Source organism: Strigops habroptila, chromosome 1 (genome assembly GCF_004027225.2).
Source record: "Strigops habroptila isolate Jane chromosome 1, bStrHab1.2.pri, whole genome shotgun sequence".
Classification (NCBI taxonomy): Eukaryota; Metazoa; Chordata; class Aves; order Psittaciformes; family Psittacidae; genus Strigops; species Strigops habroptila.
In genome coordinates, this window is record NC_044277.2 from 98068400 (window position 1) to 98092941 (window position 24542).

The following is a 24542-nucleotide window of genomic DNA, read 5'->3' on the forward strand; positions in this document are numbered from 1 at the left end:
GGACTGGAACCCAGCAGATGACTTCTTGCTGCTGTTGCTGTTTGTGGCATTTAATGGTTGTTGGGTTTGCATCATTTTCAGGTGATTTTTGGGAGTCTCTGAAAGGGTTTGGGTGGTAGGAGTACACATCCTGCGTGTTCTCAGTTGTGTGTGCCATGCTCTTAAGGCAAAGATGTTCAAATGGGCTTTTGTGAACCAAGTCCAGAGCTCTGGTGGGTTTCCCTGTGGCTTGTCCTCTTGGTGTCCTGCTGCTGTGCCGTGTGCTGATGCTGATCTTTTTCCCCCATCTAGTGGAAGATAAGGTGAAGGACCAGCTGGAGGCTGCCAAGCCAGAGCCCATCATCGAGGAGGTGGTACGTATATTCCAAGTCACTCTGTGCCAGGTGCGTCTATCTGTGTCCAGGCTTTAACTTTGCCTGCAGCTCTCATTGGGTGTCTCCTCTTCCTCCCTAGGATCTGGCAAACCTGGCACCCAGGAAACCAGACTGGTGAGTGCCTGCAGAGCCCCGCTCTGGATAAAGGGGTGTTCGCATCAGCGGTGGGTTACTATTATCTCTAGGTTGTCCAGGTTGGGTTAAAAGTGCTCGAAATGGGAAACCCAGCCCTGCTGTTCAGGAAGATGCAAAGCACGGGGCTGTCTTCCCTTTTCCTGCTTCCAGTAAGTGACTCTGCTGATCCCTCTGGGATGCTTGTCAGCATGGTGGCCTCAGTGACAAGGGATGTTCAGGGCGTTGAGTAGTTTGCCCATCAGTGTTCCCCTGATAGGAGACATACGCTGCTCCATGGTGCTCACAGGAGAGAGAAGGAGTTTCTCTTCCTCTGGGAAAAGTGTAACGTAGCCCTTGTGTTCACATCTGCCTGGGGTGAGGATTTGTTCTGACATTGTCACTCTCCTCTCCAGGGATTTGAAGCGAGATGTAGCGAAGAAACTGGAGAAGCTGGAGAAGAGGACGCAGAGAGCCATCGCTGAGCTGATAAGTGCGTTGTGGTGCCACAGGGATGGTATGGGGCGGGTCACCAGTTGTTCCAAAGGGATTACACAATCCATGCTGGGAGCTCGGTGTCTTGCTGTTGGGCCAGGGAGGCACTGGCAGAGTTTGATTTCTTTCCCAAAAGGGTCTGTGAAACTGTTGGTCCCAGTAGTTTCCCCGAGGCTGCATGCACACTTGGCTTGTGTGGCAGGGAGGGGTGGTTTGTGGGCTCAGGGGCTGCAGTTCACATCCTCTGCCATGTAGGTTCCCCAGTACAGCTGATTTATCGCTAAGCCACTGCTCTTTTTCACTTGCAGGAGAGCGGTTGAAAGGGCAAGAGGAGGAGCTGGCATCTGCTGTTGGGTCAGCAAAGCAGGAGGGAAGTGACTCTGACTGAGGAGGTCCATCTACCAGCCTCGGGCTTGGGATCTGCTTCTGCCGGCAATGCTGATCCCGTTGCTCTCAGGTAGAGGCACCTTGTTGGGACATGCTGCTCACCAGCCCTTAGAGAGCCACGACCATTTCCTAGGGGACTGATTCTCCTCTTCCTGCACAGAGATGCCTTTTTCAAGGTGCTCCTTTCTGTAGAAGAGCTGGTGAAACTGCCATGTGGGGAACAAAGAGGTCTTTTTCCCTGGGGGAACATCCATGGTCAGACCCAGTATGTGCAGAGTAACTCTCCTGGAAGTGGCTGAGTGGCTCGGGATCCGCTCGCTGCTTGGTGTTAACTTGGGGTTTGTTCTGCTCCTGGAAGTTTCCCGATCCTCCAGGCTGTGCAGCATGTCTATGTATGTACAACTCTTCTATATATTTTGTAATTGTCAAAGTTTTGTTGTTAACAGATCTTTTAATAATAAAACAGTCCTACAGTGGAAGAAATTGTCACTTGTTCTGCAGAGGACTGGGTAGAGGCAGCTCATAGAATCCTTGAACACTGCCAGGGATGGGGCAGCCACAGCTTCTCTGGGCAGCCTGTGCCAGGGCCTCACCACCCTCACAGGGAAGAACTTCTGCCCAGTAGCTCATCTAAATCTCCCCCTCTGTCAGTTTAAAGCCATTTCCCCTTGTCCTGTCCCTACCTGCCCTTGTCAAAAGCCCCTCTCCAGATTTCTTGTCAGCCCCTTTAGGCACTGGAAGCTGCTTTAAGGTGTCCCCGGAGCCTTCTCTTCTCCAGGCTGAACAACCCCAGCTGTCTCAGCCTGTCTCCATAGCAGAGGTGCTCCAGCCCTCGGAGCATCTTCTTGGCCTCCTCTGGACTCATTCGTGCAAGTCCACGTCCTTCTTATGTTGGGGCCCCAGAGGTGGACGCAGGACTGCGGAGGGGGGTCTCTCCAGAGCAGAGTAGAGGGGGAGAATCCCCTCCCTTGACTTGCTGGTCACGCTGCTGGTGATGCAGCCCAGGACACGGTTGGTTTCTGGGTTGCAAGCACACACTGCTAGGTCGTGGTGAGCTTCTTGTCAACAAAGTTCACCTCCTCTCCTGTCTGTGGGGACTTCAGACCACTGTTTGCTACTCCCTGTCCCATTTGCTTCCCTAGAATGGGCGGCAGCAGGCTTTGAGGTGGCTGAGCTTGTAGCTACAGCAGGTCTAAGCACAACTTCTGGGCCATGAATGGGGTGACCTGGGGTGATGCCAACCCTATGTGGCTGGAAGAAGCAAGGGGGTGGGATGCTGCAAAGCTCACCCTGTACTTTCTCCAGAAACCTTTGCTGTGCCTCTGGGAGGCCTTAAAGGGTGGGTGTCTTGGCCAGGCCTGAAGAGGCTCCTGAGTCCTCTGTGCTTGGTTCAAAGTGTTTTTTTCTTGAGGTAATGCATCTGGGGCATATGCCTTTGACAGCATTGACAGAAGAGTTCACCTGTGATAAAAATAACTGTTCCTGTCAATGCACACATCCTGCTGGTTTTAAAAGCCTGTTGAAAAGAGCTGCTGGAGGGGGAGAGGTTCTTTATGTGGCAGCAGCCTGCGTTGGAGGGGGGTGTCATTTCTGCCCTCATGCCTGCTGGAGCCTTGGTGGCTGGAGTGGCCATCTCTGATTGTCCCCAGCTGGACCAGGTCCCCATGCAGGACATGATCAGTCCCAGCCACGCTAAATACAGACTCATTGGCACTTGTCCCTCTGCCAGATCTGCTGCTACTGCCAAACCGCTCTGTGGTTGCACGTGGTGAGTACATCTGAGGGGCTTTCCACCTGCAAGCGCCACCTTCCTGATTCCAGATAAAGGGCAAGGAGCAAAGAGCTGGTGAAATGCTCTCTTGTTCCTCCAGCTTCCAGGCACAAATGGCTGCTTAAAGCCTCCCTCCTCAGCTGCCTCCCCTCTCCCTTGATGTGCTGGTTCCTGGTGTTTGCAGCTGTCCCTACTGCATCCTCTGCTCAGGCTGGTGTTTGTCACCCCTTGGAGGGGCCCTTTCGTGGTTCATGGGGCCAACAAAGAGATGGAAATCCACGGAGCGAGGGCTGATCCATACCCACCTGGCCAGTGAGTATCCAGCACCAGGCTCCAGTATTGAGTGTGGCTGTGGATTCCCTCTGGGCTCTCTAGTGGGAAAGCTGTGAGGGTGAAAGCCCAGCCATCTTCCTGAGTGTCATTTTTGCCTTTTTTTTTTTTTTACTGTTTTGCTCTATTTTTTCCCTGTACAGGAGGCAGCCAAGTGCCCCTCACCCATGTTTGTGGGCAAGAAAGCCAAGATCTACCATAGATGTAAAGGTGCCACATAGATGCAGGTTGGTACTGCATGTCATGGGTGCTCCTGTCCAGGTAACACTGTTGTGGGTCCATCATGGAAAACGGGGGTGCATCTGCTCTACAGGACATGTCTCTACAAGTGACATCCTTGGCACCGGGCAGAGCACGTGATGATGTTTCAAAGATGCTTAAAAATGAAAAGGACCTTCAACTCATAACAGTCTCCAACACCAAAACGGAGCTATGGAACAAGATGAGTATTTGGTGATCGTGGGTGTTTATAGTTAGTAATGACCCATCACACACCTTAATGTGCATTTCTCCATCGGTAGGGAAATCAAGGACTGTGAACATGCATCCCCCAAATAGCTAAAGCCTTGTCTCTGTGAAATGCCCTGTAGATGTCAGCAAATCTCTGCATAAAACCTTGCTGCATCCAATCCCAGTACCTGCACCCTGCACAAAGCCGAGTTCTGCATCGCTAGCAGCTGCTTCAGCTGGGATGTGGCCGTGCTCCTCTGTTTGTCTGACTGTGTGTTACCCATGCAACCCTTCCTTTCCCTCTGGACCCAGGCTGATGGCCTCTGCTTTGAAATACGTGTCCGATATAAATACGAACACAACATGCAGGGGGCAGATAGAGAATCATAAAATCACAGACTGATTTGGGTTGGAAGGGGCCTTAAAGACCATCGAGTTCCAACCCCCTGCCACGGGCAGGGACACCTTCCACTAGAGCAGGTTGCTCCAAGCCCCTGTGTCCAACCTGGCCTTGAACACTGCCAGGGATGGGGCAGCCACAGCTTCTCTGGGCAACCTGTGCCAGGGCCTCACCACCCTCACAGGCAAGAGCTTCTTCCTCACATCTCATCTAAATCTCCCCTCTGTCAGTTTAAAGCCATCCCCCTTGTCCTGTCCCTGCCTGCCCTTGTCAAAAGCCCCTCTCCAGCTTTCTTGTCGGCACTTTTGGGCATTGGAAGCTGCTCTAAGGTCTCCTAACATCCTTCTCTCCTCCAGGCTGAGCAAGACCAGCTCTCTCAGCCTGTCTCCGTAGCAGAGGTGCTCCAGCCTTCAGAGCATCTTTGTGGCGTCCTCTGGACTCACTCGAACAGCTCCACGTCCTTCTTATGTTGGGGCCCCAAGAGGTGGATGCAGGACTGCAGGGGGAGGTCTCATGAGAACAGAGCAGAGGGGGAGAATCCTCCTTCTGCTTTGCAACAGTGGGAAGCAGAAGTCCCTCCATGACTTTAATACCCTTTAAAACGCCTCTGGTTGCAAGTACAGCTTCCCAGAGCAAACCTGTGCTCCACCTAGCAGCAGAAGCATCCTTCTTCTCAGCCCTAGGCTGTTGTTTTTTGAGCTCATTTGCAGTAGTGTTTCAACTCCCTAAAAAAATTTAAACAATTAAAAGCTGCTTTTCTTGTGCGAGGAAAAATTCTTGAAGGGATCATTTTTGCTCTTTCAGCTCTCCATGAAAATGTAATTTGGAAATGCAAAATCGAAGCATTTCCTTCTAGGACAAGCCAAAATAAAGCATATTGACTTTTCCCTTTCCCATGTGGAAGGTATTCCTGCTGATGGCAGGGGGATTGGAATTAGATGTTCTTTAAGGTCCCATCCAACCCAAACCATCTGTCATTCTATGACTCCAGACTGAAATTAAGCCGGGATCAGCCCTGGACCCCTGGGCTTGCAGACCCAGGTGGGAAGTAGGAGAGGCCCATTTCCAGATGGATAATGAGTTCCGCGGACCCCAAACCAGTTCATGGGAGCCTCCCATCATTGCAACTTTTGGGAGCATCCCTGCAGCCATCGGAAACACTGACCCAGCTGTGGTCTCTCCTGGCTGGAAAACAGTTGCCCTGAGTCTTATTTCCTTTGCTTTGCTGATGAGAGAGACAGATTCTTCCCCCTTTTTCCAATAAACACCTTATTTTCTGTATACCTTAGAAACACCATTTCTCAGGAACGCAGGGCGCCCTGCTGCTTTGGTGCCTGTGGGGAGCACACCTGTAAATAGTGACCCATATTCAAAATGGAGAGTGGGCATTCCCTTCCCGGTGGGCTGCATCACCCGGAGCAGAGCTGTCCTGGCAGGACACAAGGGCCTGGGCTTGTACTTGGAGGAGAGGGGTGGGGAGGAAAAGCAGGATCAGACTCATTTCTCTCTCTAGTGAGGCCTTGCAGCGAAACATTGCTTGTCCTGACATGGGACTGGGACCCCATTGTGAGATGTTGGTCCTGGCATGGGACAGGGATCCTAGCATGGACTGAGATCTGGGCATGGGACAGAGATCCTGGCACAGGACTGGTGTCCTGGCATGGGACCAGGACCTGGGCATGAGACAGGGATTCTGGCATGGGACTGGGGTCCTGGAATGGGACTGGGGACCCTGCATAGGGCAGGGATCCAAGCATGGGACTGGGGTCCATCCATGTGGTAGAGATCCCAGAGTGGTGCTGGGGTCCCTGCATGGGATCAGAGTCCCAGCATGGTCCAGCCCTGGGGCTGGTGTGCAGATCCCAGGGGACTAATTCCTCCTTCCCTGGCTGGTGTAAAATGAGAGTGTGTGTAGAAGGGCTGGGAGAACAGTGGCATTTGGGATGTAACACCAAACTGCACCCCACGGCTTTAATTTATTCCCTGGGTATGTGGCTGGATGGTGAGGGGTTTTCTCCCTTTCAAAGGTTGTGTCCCAAATCTGTGTTTATCCTCTATGCCTTTTAAAACCCCAAACATTGCTTCTCATGGTCCAGAAGCAATTTTCACTTAACTGTGGGGAGTTTTTTAATGCACTGCAGGTGTCCCGCGGACCCACCTGAAACCCCTTGGACAGCACAGTGCTCTGGGCTCATCCTAAGCCTGAATCCTTGGCATGCTGCTGTGGTGGAAACACTTGGAAAAATAGCCCTGGTTTGCTTTGCCCTGGTTTCCCTGGATGAGAGGAGCTCCTCTGAGAGCAGGGCTGGAAGAGGAGGACAAGACACAGGAGAGCCCGAGGGATGGGGAGGTAATTTGGCTCAAGGTCATTTGCAAAGGTTTCATTCAGCAAAACCAGAATGATCAATTTCTGAAGCAAAGCAGATCAGAAAGGGCAGGCGAGAACAGCAAGTAGATAACCCAGCGAGATAATCCCTTCAGATCCAGGGAAACCAAAGGATTAGCATTTAATCTGTGCTTCTTGGGGGATTTCTCTGGATCACTGAGCTGCTGCTCCATCCACACCACCACAGATACTGGAGGAGGCACTCATCATTGAGTTCCTCTAGACAGGGATGCTTTCCACGTGCTGCTTTTTGAAGGGGAAAGCAGTGGCCCATGTGGACCTGCAGGTGTGAGCTGGTCCTTCTGGAAACCTTGGGGTGCCTTGGGGTGGACGTGGAGAATTTGCTCTGTTGTGTCCTCTCGTCCTGCTTCACCAGCAGCGGCGAGAACAGGTCCCAGCTCTCTGCAGACCAGAGCTCTACCTTTATCTTTTACAGGCCCTGGTGGTGAACAGTGGCACGACGTCTGTCCTCCATCTATCCTTCTCAAATGGCTTGGGATCTCTGTCCTGCAAGACACCTCAGCACAGCTGTTGTCTCCTTTGGGGTGAGAGTGCTGCAACCTGCAGCAATTCCCCCAGTGGAAGACCAATTTCTGGCAAACACCTACACATAGCAGAGCCTTAACCTGTAACTCATGCCAATGTGGTGGCTATTTGGGGAGACGCAAGGAAAGCGAAGCTAGAAGTCTGCAGTGCCTTAGCTGTGTCTGATGGCATGGCCCGTTGTCTGATGTGTTGTCCATAGAGGTTGAAGGCACCTCTGGAGATGCTTTAGTCCAACCCCTGCTCAAGCAGGATCAGCTGGAGCAAGTTGCCCAGGACTGTGTCCAGCTGGGTTTCTAATACATTCATGTATCTGATGAGGAAGCAAAGTGCTGGAGAACGGAGCTGCTGCTTCCAGGGCCAGGCCTAGGCATCTCAGCGATTAGCTAACCCAGCATGAGACTACCATGGCTTTGCCAGAATGAGCTGGAACTGTGTGTTTGCCATAAAATACACTGAAAATGTCATTAGGGACTTATGAAAGCCCGGGCTGGATCTGCACCTTGGACATAGGTTTGCCCTTTGCTGAAATCTCAGGCCTCTGGAGGAGATCAAAGAGTGCTGATGGAGCTGGCTGGGGCAAGGCATGGGGCTTTGCAATGCTTGCTTGAAGCTGAACTCTGCCAAAAGTGTCATTTTTTTGGGGGATGGGGAGGCCTCAAAAAGACCCACCCATAGATTGTGGGTGTTTTGCAGACCAAATGGTCTAAGTGGAGCTTGAAGAAGCTTCAACTCAAGCAACAGAGCTGGGGCAGAGCCCTGAGTCTAGCAGTGCAGAGCTACTTGATGAAGAAAGATTTTGACGTGGTTTCCAAAGGATGACCATCTTGGCTTTCCAAGATGCTCTCACCTCTCCTTTCTATTGGATATAGGGCTAAGCATTCACCCTTTGCTGCCTACCTTCTCCAAGAGGTGTGGGTTAAACACCTCATGCTCCTCTTCCCCCCCTGCCTTGCATTTGCCACTATTTAGTGGCATGATTTAGTGGTCAGTTCTGGGGTAAATTTGGACTTGATAATTTTAAAGGTCTTTTCCAACCCAGTTGATTCTATGGAAAGTGTGAGCCTGAAGCTCTTGATAGCAGCCAGAATATCTCTTGAAGTCAGCAGGAGTCAATCAGGCACACAAACATCAATCTTGGCATCCGGCTGTGAATGGCCTGGAGGAAAATTGAATTTATGAGCTGGGGATGCTGAAAGAAAAAGGAAAATAGAGTTTCTACCATCGCAGATCTGAAGTTGAACACATCTATTAATGCATGAAATTCAGCTGCCCGGGCTCTTTCTGCTAGCAGGCTATCTTGATTATGAATTATGTTTTATAGGATGCATGTATCTATGTATATATTCATGAAAAACAAGTGAACAAGCCCTGAATACAAATATAGTTGGGGAGAAGCATTCTGAGCTCCACTCTGGCAGCTCTGGGGCATGGGGCTGTTCAGAGCTTGTTCCTCGCATCCTGATGCTGAGCTGAGCTGAGCAGCACAAGATGGTGCGTGCTCCACCAGCACAAGGCCAAAGCAAAGATCCCCTCGTGGGAGTCCAACTTAGTGGTGTTCAAATTCTCCCCAGGTTTTACCTTTCCTTGCAGGGAATTGGGTTTTGTTCCCCAGTGTGGATTTTTGGCCACCCAAGTTCATTACACTGAAACATTCCTCAACATATATGTTCTAGTTGTTGGTAGTTTTTGGTTTATATGTATTTGTGTGTGTTATATGTAATATATATATTATTATTTGCAAAGATTTTAATAATTATAGCAGCAGGCACAGGTCTCAGAGCAAGATCTAGCTCTTGGGTCTGGAGGGGATGGTTTGTCTTGGTTGTGCTCATCAATTCTTAAAAACATGTTGAATTTCCACCTGGAAATCTGGCCCTTCTCTCTCCGGTTTCACTCTGTGTATCTGCTGTAGTTTTGAGTTGCATCTGTCCCTATTTATCTTCTCCTTGCCCCTTTTCATGATCTTGGTTGACCCTGGTGGACTCTGTTTACTGCCTGGCACCTTTGGTAGTGCCTGATGGAGTGTTTGGAGGCATAGGGAGCCCCGCTCTGTGCAGCTCAGCAAAGCCATTGCTTGGTTAGCTTCTTTGGTAACCTGTTTCCATGTATATGATCCCACCATGTTGCTCTTGCTCACCAGTGAGATGCTTGGATGCAAACTCTGGCTAGAGGTTGAGCAAGATTTGAGTGGAGCACGGTCAGAAGGGGAGAGCACATGGGGGTAGATCAATGTGTTAAGGCTGCTCCACCTCCAGGCTCTTGGGCTAAATTGCACTAAATGACCCGGATACCTTGGGAGTTAAATTTTAACACAAGAGGGTAAAAGACCTGGTTCTGAGAAATAGAAGGGGAGAATGCTTCTTCCTGATCAGCAGGACTGAGTTTCCAAGCTGCCTGTGGACCTGTCCTCTGGTACAGGCAAGGAGAAGGACTTGGGGTACTGGTGGATGAAAAAATGGACATAATGCGGCAACATGCACTCACCACCCAATAAGCCAACTGTGTCCTGGGCTGCACCACCAGCAGCGTGACCAGCAGGTCAAGGGAGGGGATTCTGTTGGAGCAAGTCCAGAGGAGGCCACCAAGATGCTCTGAGGGTTGGAGCACCTCTGCTATGGAGACAGGCTGAGAGAGCTGGGCTTGTTCAGCCTGGAGAAGAAAAGGCTTCCGGGAGACCTCAGAGCAGCTTCCAGTGCCTAAAGGGGCTGGCAAGAAATCTGGGGAGGGGCTTTTGACAAGGGCAGGTAGGGACATGACAAGGGGAAATGGCTTTAAACTGACAGAGGGGAGATTTATATGAGATGTGAGGCAGAAGTTCTTCCCTGTGAGGGTGGTGAGGCCCTGGCACAGGTTGCCCAGAGAAGCTGTGGCTGCCCCATCCCTGGCAGTGTTCAAGGCCAGGTTGGATGGGGCTTGGAGCAACCTGGTCTAGTGGAAGGTGTCCCTGCCTGTGGCAGGGTTGGTTTGAACTGTATGGTCTTTAAAGACTAGATGGTCTTCAAAGGTTCCTTCCAACGCAAATCATTCTATGATTCTATTCTATGATTCTATGAATAGGAGCATTGCTCATGGATAGCAGACTGGTGGCCTGGGTCTGGAGACTGGCACACACTCTGAGACCACATACCCTGCACCTCCTTTAACAGCAGATGACAAACTGTGCAAAGCTCTTCAATATTGACATAATATTTTCACAGGGTGGCCGTGCTGTGGCTTGAGCAGCCCTTGCAACGTGCTCTGCTGTGGAAACAGTCCTTTTCCGCAGAGGGTGACCTTTTCAGGAGGACCTTCCTCTGGCCATGGGACAGTGTTTGGCATCCCCTTTGCCCACAGTGCAGAACTGTGGGTGCAATGTGAATGTTTACCCTCAAAGTGCTTGTGGTACGTTTCAGATGTCACATTTCTGCCCTATTCTTTCAGCAAGCGCCTGTTTTCAAATAAGCTGTGAATATTTTATGGGCAAATTTTCAAGTGAGCCTGCGATCCTTCAAGAGCAGTCTTTCATGGCTACATAATAGAAGTGGGTAGGAAACATTTATTTTTTTCTGTTTTGTGGGAAATTTCATGATTCTGGATTTCTTTTTTCTCCAAACCAAATTCAAAGCTCTCTCCAGGATGAAATGAAATTAAAAAATCATGTTGGGCCAATCAAAATGCCATTTTGAAGCCAAGATGCACACTCTGTGATTTGCTAATGCCCTAAGTCATCTCCATTAAAACACTTCTTTCAATTTTGCTTTTTTCCACAAGCCTTTCGGGGTCTTCCGAGATATCCTTTTCCCAGTTCTGAGAGTAAACTGGTGTGAGGTGGAGTGTGGTTTCTGGGTGGTATCTCTGATGCACTCAGGAGAATCATAGAGTAGTCAGGGTTGGAAAGGACCTTAAGATCATAATTAGCCCACCCATCCCTTCTTGTGCTCTCGCTCCTTTTGATCTTATCCCCTGCATTGGAGGGCGGATCCAAGACTGCAGATCCTCTGCAGATGGTTCAAGCAAACCTGGCTTTGCTTGGTTTAGACAAAACCCCAAATAGAGGAACTAGCTGAATCCCAGTGTCCCAGTCTCACCAGGACTGGGTGTCTTGGTGAATGTGTTTGAACATGAGTCCGTATGATGGATGTAGGTTTGGGAAAGTGGAGTGGCATTTAAAAGGTGGTTCACATAATACGTTCTTCTCCCACCTGCAATCAGAAGATGAAGGCTATTTCTTACAGTAGCCTGTGTTCAGCACAGTGTTCATGAATATTTTAAGTGCCTAATTTGCTGTTTCTTTTGAAAGCCCTCAGTGAATGCCACCCCACATGCTCTAGCAGCGCTCCAACAAGGAGGCCAATACCAACATAGAATCCTAGAATGGCTTGGGTTGGAAGGGACCTCAAAGCTCACCCAGTTCCAATCCCCTGCCACAGGCAGGGACACCTTCCACTAGACCAGGTTTCATCAAAAAACCCCAAAGAGGAGAGAGGACTACTGGTTAGAAACTTCGGATAAGGACTGTTTTTTAAGGTGCAATGCAAACAATGTTATTTGCACAGCCAGTATGCAATGACAGGAGAATTAAATGTGAATTATATTTATGCAGTGTATGGCCTGAGCCAAAGTGGCAAACTCATTTTAGAGGAGGATGTTCATGGGACAACAGAAAATGCTTGTCCTGAGCGACCACCAGCTTCTGCTGTGAGTTGTGGGAGATTTTATTTCAGGTTGTGCATTTCAGGTTGTGGGGACTTGCAAATTTGTGGTTCAATGCTGCTTCTGATAGGTGTGTGGCTGTATGTCCTCCAGCCTGATGGGTGACCATGCCAGAGGTGTCCCAGGCCCAGGGGTGATGTTGAGCGTTTTCCCACTGATGTCCAGGGAGGGTGATGGGGTCCTAGGTGCTCAGTGATGGGGAGATCACCTGACAACCTGGTACTTGTTTTATGGAGGATTGTTTTAGCGTTAGCAGAAGCAGAAGAGCATCAATGCTCCCATGGTGCTGGCTGGACCGTTGCCCTCATTGCTTGCTTTCTGTTTCACTTGCAGAAGGCTTTTCATCTTTACCATTCATGAAATAGCAGAAAAAGATTGTATTAATGTTTCGCAAAGTTGGCTTATTTTTCTTGGAGGTAATATTTCTTTTTCCTCCACCACTGGGGAGCTGCATACCCCTCTCATTAAGGGTGTTCTGTCTGTCAAGTGTTACTCTCCCAAATGAGGCTTTTTTTCTTAAATAATTAAGCAGTTCTTGACTTGAATTAAGCATTTCTTGACTTAAATAATTTAGCAGTTCTTAAATAATTAAGCAGTTCTTGACTGATTTACTGTGTCATGACTTGCTAGGTACCGTGTATTTTCTTTCCCCCACCAAGTTACATCTCTACCTGAAAAATATTATAGAAATAGCTGCAGAGTCTTCCTATGACTGGGGAAACTCAGTTCTTACTCCTCTACATGGATGCTGCTGTCCCGTTCTCCATGTCTCATGCACAGAGGTATATTCGGGTCCCAGTCTTGGGCTACATTGGAGGTAAAATGGGACTGGGGTTATGAATCAGGGAAGATCTGCCATACTGATGAAGTCCAGTTGGTCACCAGTATCCCTTCTACTCTTCCTCCTTTTGTGGCAGGTGCTTGTGTTATTTGTTAAAGGGTTTCTTTATGCATCTGTGTGTGTCTGTTTTTCCCATTTAGTTTTTGCAAATCCCCTTTGCTCTGTAGTTTTCATTTGGAGACCTGTCCATCTTTGAAAGCCTTATTTGAACTCGAGTTGTGTTTGTGGTGCCCAGGGGCTGGGAGAAGTGAGGCATTTCAAAGGCAGTCCAGGGTGACTTGAGGAAGGACATGAAGAAAAGGAGAGGAATCCTATGGCTCATGGTTAACTGATGATAATCCTGCGCATTTGTACCTTGTTATAAGAGGACACTGGAGAACACCCTTTCTATGTACCAGGGGCTTCCTCACTTTGCAGACTATCTTGGCCAAGAGCTGTGTTTGAGAAGCAAAGGAGCTTTTCCACGGTTGGCATTAGCCACCCTGACCAGCCTAGGGTTGCACACAGGGTACAAATGGATGGATTCCCTAAGCCTCAGGAAAGCAAGGATGAATCATCAGGAGAACTGTCACTGTCCTCCCTATGGCATGAAGGAACCAGAGTACAACCTGTGGCCTTCTGGGGGGTAATTAAACCCTGCTGACCTCAAGAATGGCACCCCAGCAGTGAGTTCTCCTCTGGGGAAGGAAAAGCTGTTGCAAGGTTTCTGAGGACAGAAAAGACCCATTGACCCTTCTTCCAGCGGTGATGGGCTGCTGATCCTGGTGGAGGAGGATGCTCCTGGCTGGCAGTGGGGAGTGCAGCTGCCTCCTCAGCAGGGGACTGCTCTTTGATTTCTTGGGGTATTAACTGCATTCGCTCTACCTCCTCTCTGTGATTTATTTGGAGACATCTTGTTTTGGTTAAGGCCCTTGAGCTACAGGCTGTGAAGAGTTGATTGCAGAGTCCTCCAAGGGCATTGCAGCTTGCCAGGGCTAAAAACTGCTGGTTGGCAAGGCAGCCGAGTTACCTGTAATTTTATCTCACATCTTGGCTGCCTGGAGGACCTGAGAAATGATCTTTTTGTTGGACAATGGACAGTGCACCAGCTTACCTCCCTGCACACCTTAGCAGCATCACCAGTGAGCCACACCAGCCCTCTATGCATAATTAAGTGCATCTTGATTTACCACCCGTGCAATTGTTACAGGCTTTGGAAGTGAATTTTGCTAAATCAAATTAAGCCACTTTAGTTCTGAGTAAGAATGTCCTCACAGGGTTTTAATGCAGTTTAACTAATCCACTGTGGACCTTAACTCAGATTAATTTTCCCCAGTGTCTCTGGGTAGATGAGCCCTCAGAATCAAAGAGGTCTGAATTTGTTTTAGTTCAATTTATTTTAGACGTGACTTTTGTAAATCAAATTACAGCCCTTTGGACTTATGGGTGGGAGTCAGAGATTAATGTGATTTAGACTGTATTGCCTCGATGCACACCTTGAGATGACTCGCACGAATCTCTCATGAGCATAGGCATCCCTGAAGTGAAGTTTGTAACCAAACTGGCTTTGTTGTGCCAAGTGCCAGGACTGAGGAGCTGCTCCATTCCAGTGGGAAGAGCTGAAGGTCTCCATGCAAGCTGGGATGAGGCCCAGAAGTGGGAAAAGCTCTCCTGGCTAGTTGCACAGTCACTTGGAGTTGGGACATATGGAAATCTGCAGGCACTGCGACAGGTGTACTGTGTAAATAGGAGTGCTAGGTTTGTGGGGAGGAGTGGCAGAGATTGGAATCACAGGGCTGTGTTGGGGCGTTTTGAGGATGCAAAAAGGTGGGATCAGGAAATGTCAGAGATTAAAGGGTAGTCAAGGAAAATGGCTGTGGTGGCTTTTAAGTGTCTTGAAAGAGGTGATGCTGGAGAGGTACCACCCGGAGAGCAGCTATGGAGGTAAAGAGCGGAGGAGGAGCAAGGATGGCCTGGGCAGACTCAGGGGAAGGAAGCAGTATAAAAAGACCTGATCTTGAGGAAGACCAATGCTGGAGAGGAAGTCCCAAAATGATACCTAGGGGCTCTGCCCTTGCTGATGTGATGTCTCCTAAGAGGGAACCAACTCACCCATGGCCACACATGGGGTTGGTGTCCTCGCTCCTGGACTCTGTCTTGCTCTTGAAGTTTCTTGAGACCATGGTTGTCCATTGATGGTACGAGGCCTTGATAGCAGCATTGGTTGGCCAACTGCAGCCTCAAATGTCAGCTGCCTGGAGCTGAGGGACCAGAGACAGAGGTCAGACACAGGGAATATCAGTGCAGCACTGGATAACCACTTCCCAACGAGAGTCCTCCCCTTCCATCTTGAACTCCTCCCCACCACAGGTCGAGGTCCTTTCTAGGTCTAGCAACAGCCGGAAAATGGTTGAAGGCCTGGAGGCCACACTGCTCTTCATGCAGGAGATGGTCGCAGCCTGGAGATTACAGTGAAGGCTCTTGGGATATGAGCAGGGTTTTGGGAAAGCTGGGCAGGTGGAGTAAGGGGCTGAATTGGTACTGGGTCATCCACCTTCTTCCTTGCTCAGAGGGGAGATGGGAAGTAGATAAATGCCCATTTATTTCGTATGAACCATTTTGTGCTTTGAGTTGCCGTTGGGCTTTTTGCAGACACATGGTGGGTTACTGCATATTTACTGGTTAAAAAACTAAACAAAGCCCAACCAGTCCATGCGTCATCCTATTCCTGCTGTCTCCATGTTCTTCATCTTTGCTTTGCCTTGTGTTGGGCAAATCTGGCTCCTTCTCTGCAAATACCATCTGCTGTAGCTGCTGCTCCCCCAACCTTTCTTGTTAATAACTTGCATCTGTAGGAAAATCAGTTTCTCTTTGGTTCATTTGGAGCCTGATGGCTTCACTGCCTTTTATCAGCAAGTGTAAAAAGCGCTGTTACGCTACGGAATTGGAAAAGATGTCAAATACATCCCTGCAGGACTCTCCTGGTCACTTGATCTGGTTTACCCTGAGCCAATATAATGGCCTTTTAAAAATTATGATGCTCCTTTCTTCTCTCGACAGAAATGCCACCTCCTGCATCTTTTAATTGGATTCCCTTCTGTGCTCTTTGCACTCCGGCATTGGAGAGTGCCTTAGCAGACAGTTGTCTTGACACCCCTCTGTTTGTCTTATGAGAAACTGGGCATAACACAGGCTCGATCAAAATAAAAGACAACAGGGAAGGCCATATTTTGAAGGAGCCTTTGATGGCTGCATGACACAGAGCAGGAGCAACCCAGAGCAATTGCATTGGTGTGAGACTCTTGAGTCAGCAGATTCCAGTGTCCTACCTGCTGAGATGATGGAGGGAAGGCTTCATCCCAAGTCCTCATCCCTTTAGGCTATGTTTCTGCAGTGGTCCACACCCATGGACAAGGTCATACTTTCAGTAGTCCAGCTGCTGCAGAAACATGAAAGGAAATGTCCACTTTTTTTGACAGCTGCTGAAAAATCCTTTTGTGATGTCTCTGGCCAGACTTTTCCCAAGTTGAGAGACTCTTCTGCCTGTACCATGAGCTGAACTCACTGGAGAATTAGGACCATTGTTGCTTTTGGTAAAGAAAGGAAACAAACCCCTCTTCTGGGCTGCTGTCATGACTCAACAGGTCTCCAAGCCTCCAAAGCAGGTTTCTGCAAAATTTTCTTCTGCAACGTCATCTTAGAAAATTGAGCAGAAACTGTAGGGCAGAATTTTGTTTCTTAAACATATGAGATGCTTAGGAAATGCTTAGTTGTTTCCCAGGGCTGTCTGAGATGCTCTGGACATGGCTTATGGATTGGGGACCTCTGGGAGACCTTTGGCAATGGCAGGTGACCCTTTGCAATGGCAGGAGGACGTGTGGAGGGATTCCACAAAGTGTTTCATATGGCACAGGATATGTAGGTGTGGGCAACTGAATTGGGTGCCTACACATGACACCTACATTTGAGATGACATGTAGAGGAGGTCTTATGACTCATTGGTACCTTAAAAAGGGATGAGCTGGGAAAGCTGGGCTGATGTTTTCAAGAGTTCCTGAAGCCCATGTTTTTAGGAGAGTTTCAGCACCTACTTCTGTCCTCTGACCACATTTCTGTGGGTATAACCATCAGCCAGGAAAGCTGCACCCCTTTGCAAATACACCAGCTCTGTCCTCATAAGATGTGTGGATGCTGGGCCACATTAACATGGATGTGGTAAGTCCTACTCATTTCAGTCCACGTTAGTGCTGTTGTGTTGAAATGGGCTCAGGTGCCTTTGAGGGTCATGCACCTTTTGATCTGATTTCATATTACTTTTTTGGCAGGACGTAGCACAAACACATTCAAAATGAGAAGAAGACTCCCTTTGCTGCTAAAATCATGACCTCTCCATGGTGCGAAGGCTCTGCCCCAGGAGATGCTGGGAGCTGGTTCCCACCATCTTCTGGCCAGCAGAGGGAGGGGATTCTCCTCCTCTACTCCGCTCTTGTGAGACCCTCACCTGCATTCCTGCATCCAGCTCTGGGGCCCCCAACATAAGAAGGATGTGGAGCTGTTGGAGCAAGTCCAGAGGAGGCCACAAAGATGCTCCAAAGGCTGGAGCACTTCTGCTCTGGAGACAGGCTGAGAGAGCTGGGCTTGTTCAGCCTGGAGAAGGGGAGGCTCCAAGGGCACCTTAGAGCAGCTTCCAGTGCCTAAAGGGGCTGGCAAGATATCTGGGGAGGGGCTTTTGACAAGGGCAGGTAGAGATAGGACAAGGGGGTATGGCTTTAAACTGACAGAGGGGAGATTTAGCTGAGATCTGAGGCAGAAGTTCTTCCCTGTGAGGGTGGTGAGGCCCTGGCACAGGTTGCCCAGAGAAGCTGTGGCTGCCCCATCCCTGGCAGTGTTCAAGGCCAGGTTGGACGGGGCTTGGAGCAACCTGCTCTAGTGGAAGGTGTCCCTGCCTGTGGCAGGGGGTTGGAACTCGATGAGCTTTAAGGTTCCTTCCAACTCAAACCATGCTTTGATTCTATTCTATGATCTTACAATAGCTAAAGGCACATGAGCCCCACACTCACTGACCATTAATTACAGACATGTAATGAGCAAAGAGGACACCTGCCCTGATTGCTCCAGCTCTAATGTCTTTCTCTTGAACTTTAATGCTGTGACCAGAGGTAGAAAAGCAACTGGGGAGGAGATGAGCAGCGGGAAGCAGCTCTGCATTGAGGACTTGCCTTTTGATGCTATGGCCTCTGATCTCAGCAGGACCATGTCCTCCCCTGCCTGGGGCTCGTTGCTGTCACTGGGAATTTAGAGCAGGTGCTGGGGCAAATCCCATGGGCTGTGCACAGCAAAGACTGCAATGCGATGCTCCACTGTCACAATTTTCCACTTCCTACTGGCACAGGCATGCAAAAACTTCTCAAGGCAATTCCTGCAATGTTGGCTGGAAGAGGCGAACAATAAAAGAATGGGACAGGAGGAAAAAAGGATGGCAGAATCCCAATATACTTCTCCTGTCTGAAAGTTCATTAGCATCTCTTGGCTGGCTGCAGCTGCTGGATTTATTTCTATCACACTCTGCCAAGGTGCCAGCCATGTGTTGAAGGTGTTTCAGGCACAACAGGACTGTGATTGGAACCATGGCCTTTGCAGGAGAGCTCTGTCTGGGTCATGAGTGAGTGAAAGGCTGGGGCTGGATGGGGAAGGTCACAGCTCAGGAACAAGGTGCGTTAGCTAAGATTGAGCTTTACTTTTACAGCTTGCATTAATTTGCTCCCTCTTTCTCCATCCCTCCATGGTAATGCAGCTTGGAGGAATTCCAGGTCCTTGTTCTCACCAACCTTCATGACTTTTTTTCTGGGGTCTTAGAGATAAGGAGAATTTGCTACAAGCTTCCCTTTCTGCAGTTATACAAAAAACTTGGCTATCACTCAGAAAAAGGGAGAAAAACTCTGCTCTTGTGGAGATTTCAGAAACTTTTGATCAAGAAGTAATGAAAAGCTTATCATCTGCCCATTCTTACATCCATTTGTGGGTTGTCCACCCCTCCCGTTCTCTGGACCAAATGACAGAGTTGCTGGAAGGTGAGAATGAGCTGGTATTCCCCCTTCTTCCCTCCTTGTCCTTTCCACATGTCAACATTTCTGTCCCTTGGGTTGGGAGCAGATATGGACCCTTTCGGCAGCAAAGTTTGCAAGGGCCAAAGGGCTCCCTGAATCTTGAATTTTCCCCCACCTTGCAGTGAAGTCAAAAGTACTGTGTCATGGAAGATTTTGCATGTGATGTGTGCTGCTAAGTATATTTATTTCTTTCTATATTATAGCTATGTGTGTAAATTTATTTGTGTATCTGTTTACGTTTCCTCCCACTAATTTGGAGGAGAGATGAAATTCAGGAACAGCCCCAGGAGGCATCACCTGGTCAGAGATTTGCTCTGGTAAATGTGTGCCCTAGAGAGAAATTTTTCTGTAGTTCTTCAATAGCAAATGTCACTGACAAAAAAAGAGCAATCCAGGGCCACCAAAGAGTTAAATAATTTCTCAGCTCTTTTATGAGGGAAAAATGAGGACTAACTGGAGGATCATCAGTTCAGAAGACTTTTATTTAGTATGCTCTCTGTCCCAGATCCATATGTGGTACCAGTCAGCCTTGGTCTACTGAAAGGGTGCTATGTTGATTTGTGCCAGCTGGGTGTCTATCTCTAACTGTTCCAGTCTTTGACAAATATAATTTAAAATAGAATAGAAAAAATCCAAGTGACCAGAGGAGACTGGGTTACGCCATGCTCTTGGTCACTCTCTCATACCTGTGGTGACTAATGGTCAACTGCCTGGTGGTCAATTGGTGAAAGGTGAGATCAGAGCTGGACATTGTCTCTGGTTCCGTGGAAGTCAGAGGTTAAATTATCCAAGAGATGATTTCCCTCTCCCTTGGGGTGTTGCACACCAGTATAATTGTGAAATATGACTACATCGTGCTCTTCAGCAGTGCCCTCATACAGTCTCCTGCTGCACCATGAGCCATGCAGATGAGTTGAGACTTTTAAAGAGGACTAATGAATTGTAGTGCTTACTGGATGGTGACGGTTTTGTGATTTCAAAGTTTCCCAGCACTGTCTGATGCACATGGGAATGGTTCCTCAGAGCTTCTTGAGGCTCTAGAGGACTTGAGAACACAAAAATTTCCCCATTCAGCCAGAAAACCAAATCTTTCAGCCAAGTATCCTATTTTAACCAATAGCAAGTTGCTGAAATTCAATGATAAGCATAGCATGGGCAAATATAAGGTAATCACGTACGCTTTATAACTGTTGGTGGTCAGTAAGTGAGGACATACCTGGGTCTGAAGTTATATCTGGACAACAGTGCTTAGAGACATTGTTTATATCTCCTCCGTGAACGTATTTCATCAGCATACTCCTGTGACTGCATTTCTTCAGTCTTCTGTGGCTTGGTTAGTCATGGACCAGGTGGACAACAGTGTTGCTTTGTTTAAAGTCTTGGTACAAAAATAACAATGACTCCCACCAAGAGCTGCAGCATCTCCATGCCGCAGGAGGAAAGGAGAAGGAAGCCCCATTTCTTCTGTGATCTTCCCAAGTCCACGAGGGCAGCATTTTCAGAGTGTCGACAGTACAGGAATCAGTCTCCTGTAATGATTTCTTGAGCGCCGTGCAGAGTCAACACTGCCTCCCCATTCAGCTTCTTTGGATCTTCAAGATCTCATTTTTGCCAAGCTCATTTTCAATTACTCAGATCCTTACCTAGAAATGTGTCCCACAAAGCCAGGCAGCACAGAGAAAAATCCTGGAATTACATGTGTAAAGGAAATAATAGAATCATAGAACGGTTTGACTTGGAAGACCTAACTCCCCTGTCATGGGCAGGGACATCCTCAACTAGTTTAGGTTGCTCAAAGCCACATCCAATCTGATCTTGAATGTTTCCAGGGATGGGGCATCTACCACCTCTCTGGGCAAGCTGTTCCGGTATTTTACTATTCTCATTGTGAAAAATTTCTTCCTTATATCTAGTCTGAATCCACACTTTTTTAGTTTAAAGCAATTCCCCCTGTTCCTGTCCCTACTGCCCTTGTCAAAAGCCCCTCCCCAGATTTCTTGCCAGCCCCTTTAGGCACTGGAAGCTGCTCTAAGGTGTCCCTGGAGCCTTCTCTTCTCCAGGCTGAACAAGCCCAGCTCTCTCAGCCTGTCTCCAGAGCAGAAGTGCTCCAGCCTTTGGAGCATCTTTGTGGCCTCCTCTGGACTTGCTCCAACAGCTCCACATCCTTTTTATGTTGGGGGCCCCAGAGCTGGATGCAGGACTGCAGGTGAGGGTCTCACGAGAGTGGAGTAGAGGGGGAGAATCCCCTCCCTTGATTCGCCTCTCCAGCAGAAGGTTGCAACTTTACTGCAGAAAACTAAACCCATCTCACTAGGCCTAGCAAGACCATTCCTAGATAGTGCTTGTCATCTTGTCTTCCTGAACAGCCCTCCCTTTCAAAAGCTGTGTTAAAACAACTCAGCCAGGAATTGCTTCCAGCTTTGTATGACTTTTTTCCCCTTTGTATTATGGTATTTGAAAGAAAAATTCCCCAAGAGTTCTAATAAAACCCTTGCTGAATTTATTGCATGATTGTTAGAGAGCAGAAAATGCCCAGTAAAAGCAGTTTTCAACAACAGACTAACCTACCACAGCTCTTCATAAAGTCTATCTGTGGTAGATGAAGCTGCATTAAATAAAACAGCATCTTGCAGGCATTTGGATATTGTAAATGTAACTGATAATAGTAAAGCCATGCTGTTATTAATGACTTTTTCCTTTGGGGTATCTGAAGCATGGAGGAAAACTAAAGGTGAGATGAGATCATTCTACCTAGGTACCACCAGAAAAGGTCTGACGTGGTTTTTCCTGGGAATGTTTCATTTGCAACTGCATGGCTGCAGGCTTTTGACCTAGCATTCACTAAAATAATGACAAAGAAAAAGAAGAGAGAAGTGCTTACTGTTCATCTGTATTTAATGGAGAATTATGGTATGTTTGTAAAGCTGAGGGTGGTTCATGTCCTGGGAGTACTTGGCAGAAGTTATCATGGCTTAATGTTTTGCAAAATGGTTGCTTGAGTCATTGGTACTACTGGGACTTGGACTTTGTCCTTCAGAAAACTGAAGAACAGCTAATGTGTAGAATTTCTTAAGGACCTGTCCATCTCTGCATGAAGCATAACTCCAGAGCGCCAAAAAACTTCTGGCAAACATTTGGAGATGTAAGGATAAGGGTCTTCCCATGCCTGTCAACACTTCGGTTTAAGCAAGAGAAAAGCTTTTCAGTTGGCCTCCATTGGAGCTGTGGTCAAATCGTGCCAAATAAAAAGGCAGTCCAGAAAGTTTATTAATGGAAATGCATGAAAGCCTCAGGGAGGCCTGAAATAGCGCTAAATGCTTTTCTTTCTATGTTAACCAGGGACTTCTGGGGGTGCATCTACCCACCAATGGCAGAAATGGGGCAGATATTTGGGCATCAGGCTTGTGTTTAATCTGAATGGTTCCTCTGAATGCTATGGAAGTCATACTGGAAGGTAGTTTCATACTTAAACCCAATGAAGATGCTGCTCTCCTTGATTTGTATGCTGGCTAAGTCTTGCCGAAGTCAGTAGGAGTTTGGCTGACGAAGGACCTTGAAGTTTGGCAGGAGGCAGCATTTGAACATTCATATGCCCCAATGATCAAATGTGGATGGCTTTACTGCCTCCATTGAGGATAGAAATCTGTTTTCATTCTGTGGGAATAATAAAAGCAGAAGGAATATTAACCTTCTTGCTGCTTTTTTAATTGCTATTGGCATTTTGGAGATGGAGACTGTGGCCAGGCATCTTACTGCAAAGTGATAAAGAGGCCAGAGCCAGAGCCTTTTGAAATTCATGGAAAAAAACTTCCGCTGACTTAATGAGTTTGATTAAACTCTCAGATGTTGTCCATCTGGATCCCCTTTCGAAGCAACGTGAGAACTGAGGTGGGAAGGTAAATTAACCTAATAGAAAACTGACTTATCAATATGAAATGAGTAAAGGGAAAGCTCCATTTTTAATAAATGAGTATTACCACTCTCTCACATGATTGGGCAGCCAAGAATGGGAGAAACAGAGCTGCTGGAGCTTTCATAAACTTTAGTTAGAAGTCTGATGCTTTTAGGCTGTGCAGGTATTTAGTTTATGGCGGAGTGTCATGTTTGAGCATGGCTCAATTAAAATGGCTCTATTAAAATGGCCTCTTACAGGCACTTTCAAAGGTATTAAGAAGTGAGGTACCATAAGTTTGGGGCACCTAACCCTAATCTCTGCTTGATAAGAAAGCAGAAGTTCATCCCTTGTCAAGATCTAAGTTCATGTTCTAGTCTCTATCTTGGAGTCATTTCGACATTTGTTGCATGGGGATTTTGTTTCTGGGCTTTTCCTCAAAATCAGCACAGATAAACATCAATGAAAGCTGAGACTCTGGGGGCCCTGTTAGTACTTTCATGCCATGATTGCTACCCTGGACCCCAGGTGTAGGTTGCATAACCTTCAGTGCCGCCAAAGCCAAAATGCAGTGGCTACAAACCATTTTTAGTTTTGCCTGTCCATCATGAGGACAGACTTTTTAGTAGGGCCAGTAGTGATAGGGCAAGGGGGAATGGCTTTAAACTGACAGAGGAGAGATTTAGATGAGATCTGAGGAAGAAGTTCTTCTTTGTGAGAGTGGTGAGGCCCTGGCACAGGTTGCCCAGAGAAGCTGTGGCTGCCCCATCCCTGGCAGTGTTCAAGGCCAGGTTGGACAGGGCTTGGAGCAACCTGCTCTAGTGGAAGGTGTCCCTCCCCGTGGCAGGGGGGCTGGAACCAGATGAGCTTTAAGGTCCCTTCCAACCCAAACCAGTCTGGGATTCTATGATTTTGGTTCTAGGCTGCTGCTTGAAATAGGTATTATAGACAATCTCTGTGTTTTCCAGGATGACTGTTTTATGGTCTTTGGCTAAATACTAATTCTAAAGATGAAATTCATTGTTCTCTCAAGCTCCATGGCTGTAATTTGAGATCATTTCGCTTCCCAAAAAACCTCATCCCTTCTTTCAGAGAAGCCATTCTGTCCTGGGGAGTCACATTTGCCAACACACCTCTCTACAGAAGGAAAAATTCACTCCATGTCAATAGAAGGAGGTTGGTGACTTGTCCTTCTGTCTCCCTCCACGCTCCTCCCCCATGGTGTGCTAGACACAGCCCAGGAGTCCTGGCTTTCAAGTGTTTGTGTTGGGATTCTCCCCTTCCTGTTATAACTTCTGTAAACAAGCTCTAGTTTATAAATAAAACAAATCCCAAGTCCTCCATGCAGGTGTGCACATACGTACACATACTCACAATCACCAGCCAAAAAGAGCTAGCTCCATTAATGTCATAACTGCTAACTTATGCAAAGTGCCTTGTTTTGCCATTGAAGGCTTTTCATTTTTGATTCCAAGCAAAATCCCATTAGGTCCTAAAACTTAACTTAAGGCACATTTCTGCAGTTGTTTACAATTACTCTCCACACTAATTCAAGTATCATGCCAATCCCCTCATGCTGGTTTTAATTTATTTATTTCAGCCTAATTTCCCGCCTCCCCACAGTCACTTTGTGTATCCTGGAAAAGCAGAGGATTCCAGAGCTAGCTGCCTTGCAGTGGACAGTGACTTTATGCTTGGATTCCCCAAAGATTCACTACAAGGCAGTGTGGGAAGTGGCTCATGAGATATGTGCTCAGCTCTTTTGCTGTCACTTAGTTTTT

General features: G+C 47.9%; 1 protein-coding gene across 2 annotated transcripts in view; it reads left to right on the forward strand.

Moving 5' to 3' along the window:
* Positions 1 to 1850, forward strand: part of CCDC12 (coiled-coil domain containing 12) — a 46991-nt gene extending 45141 nt beyond the window's left edge. For both annotated transcript variants that reach the window (XM_030483884.1, XM_030483889.1), the window contains exons 4-7: positions 292 to 353; positions 454 to 488; positions 902 to 978; positions 1289 to 1850. In XM_030483884.1, the coding sequence (XP_030339744.1) occupies positions 292 to 353; positions 454 to 488; positions 902 to 978; positions 1289 to 1368 (254 nt within the window). In that variant the 3' untranslated portion in view covers positions 1369 to 1850. The remainder of the gene's footprint in view (positions 1 to 291; positions 354 to 453; positions 489 to 901; positions 979 to 1288) is intronic.
* Positions 1851 to 24542: the final 22692 nt, after the last annotated feature.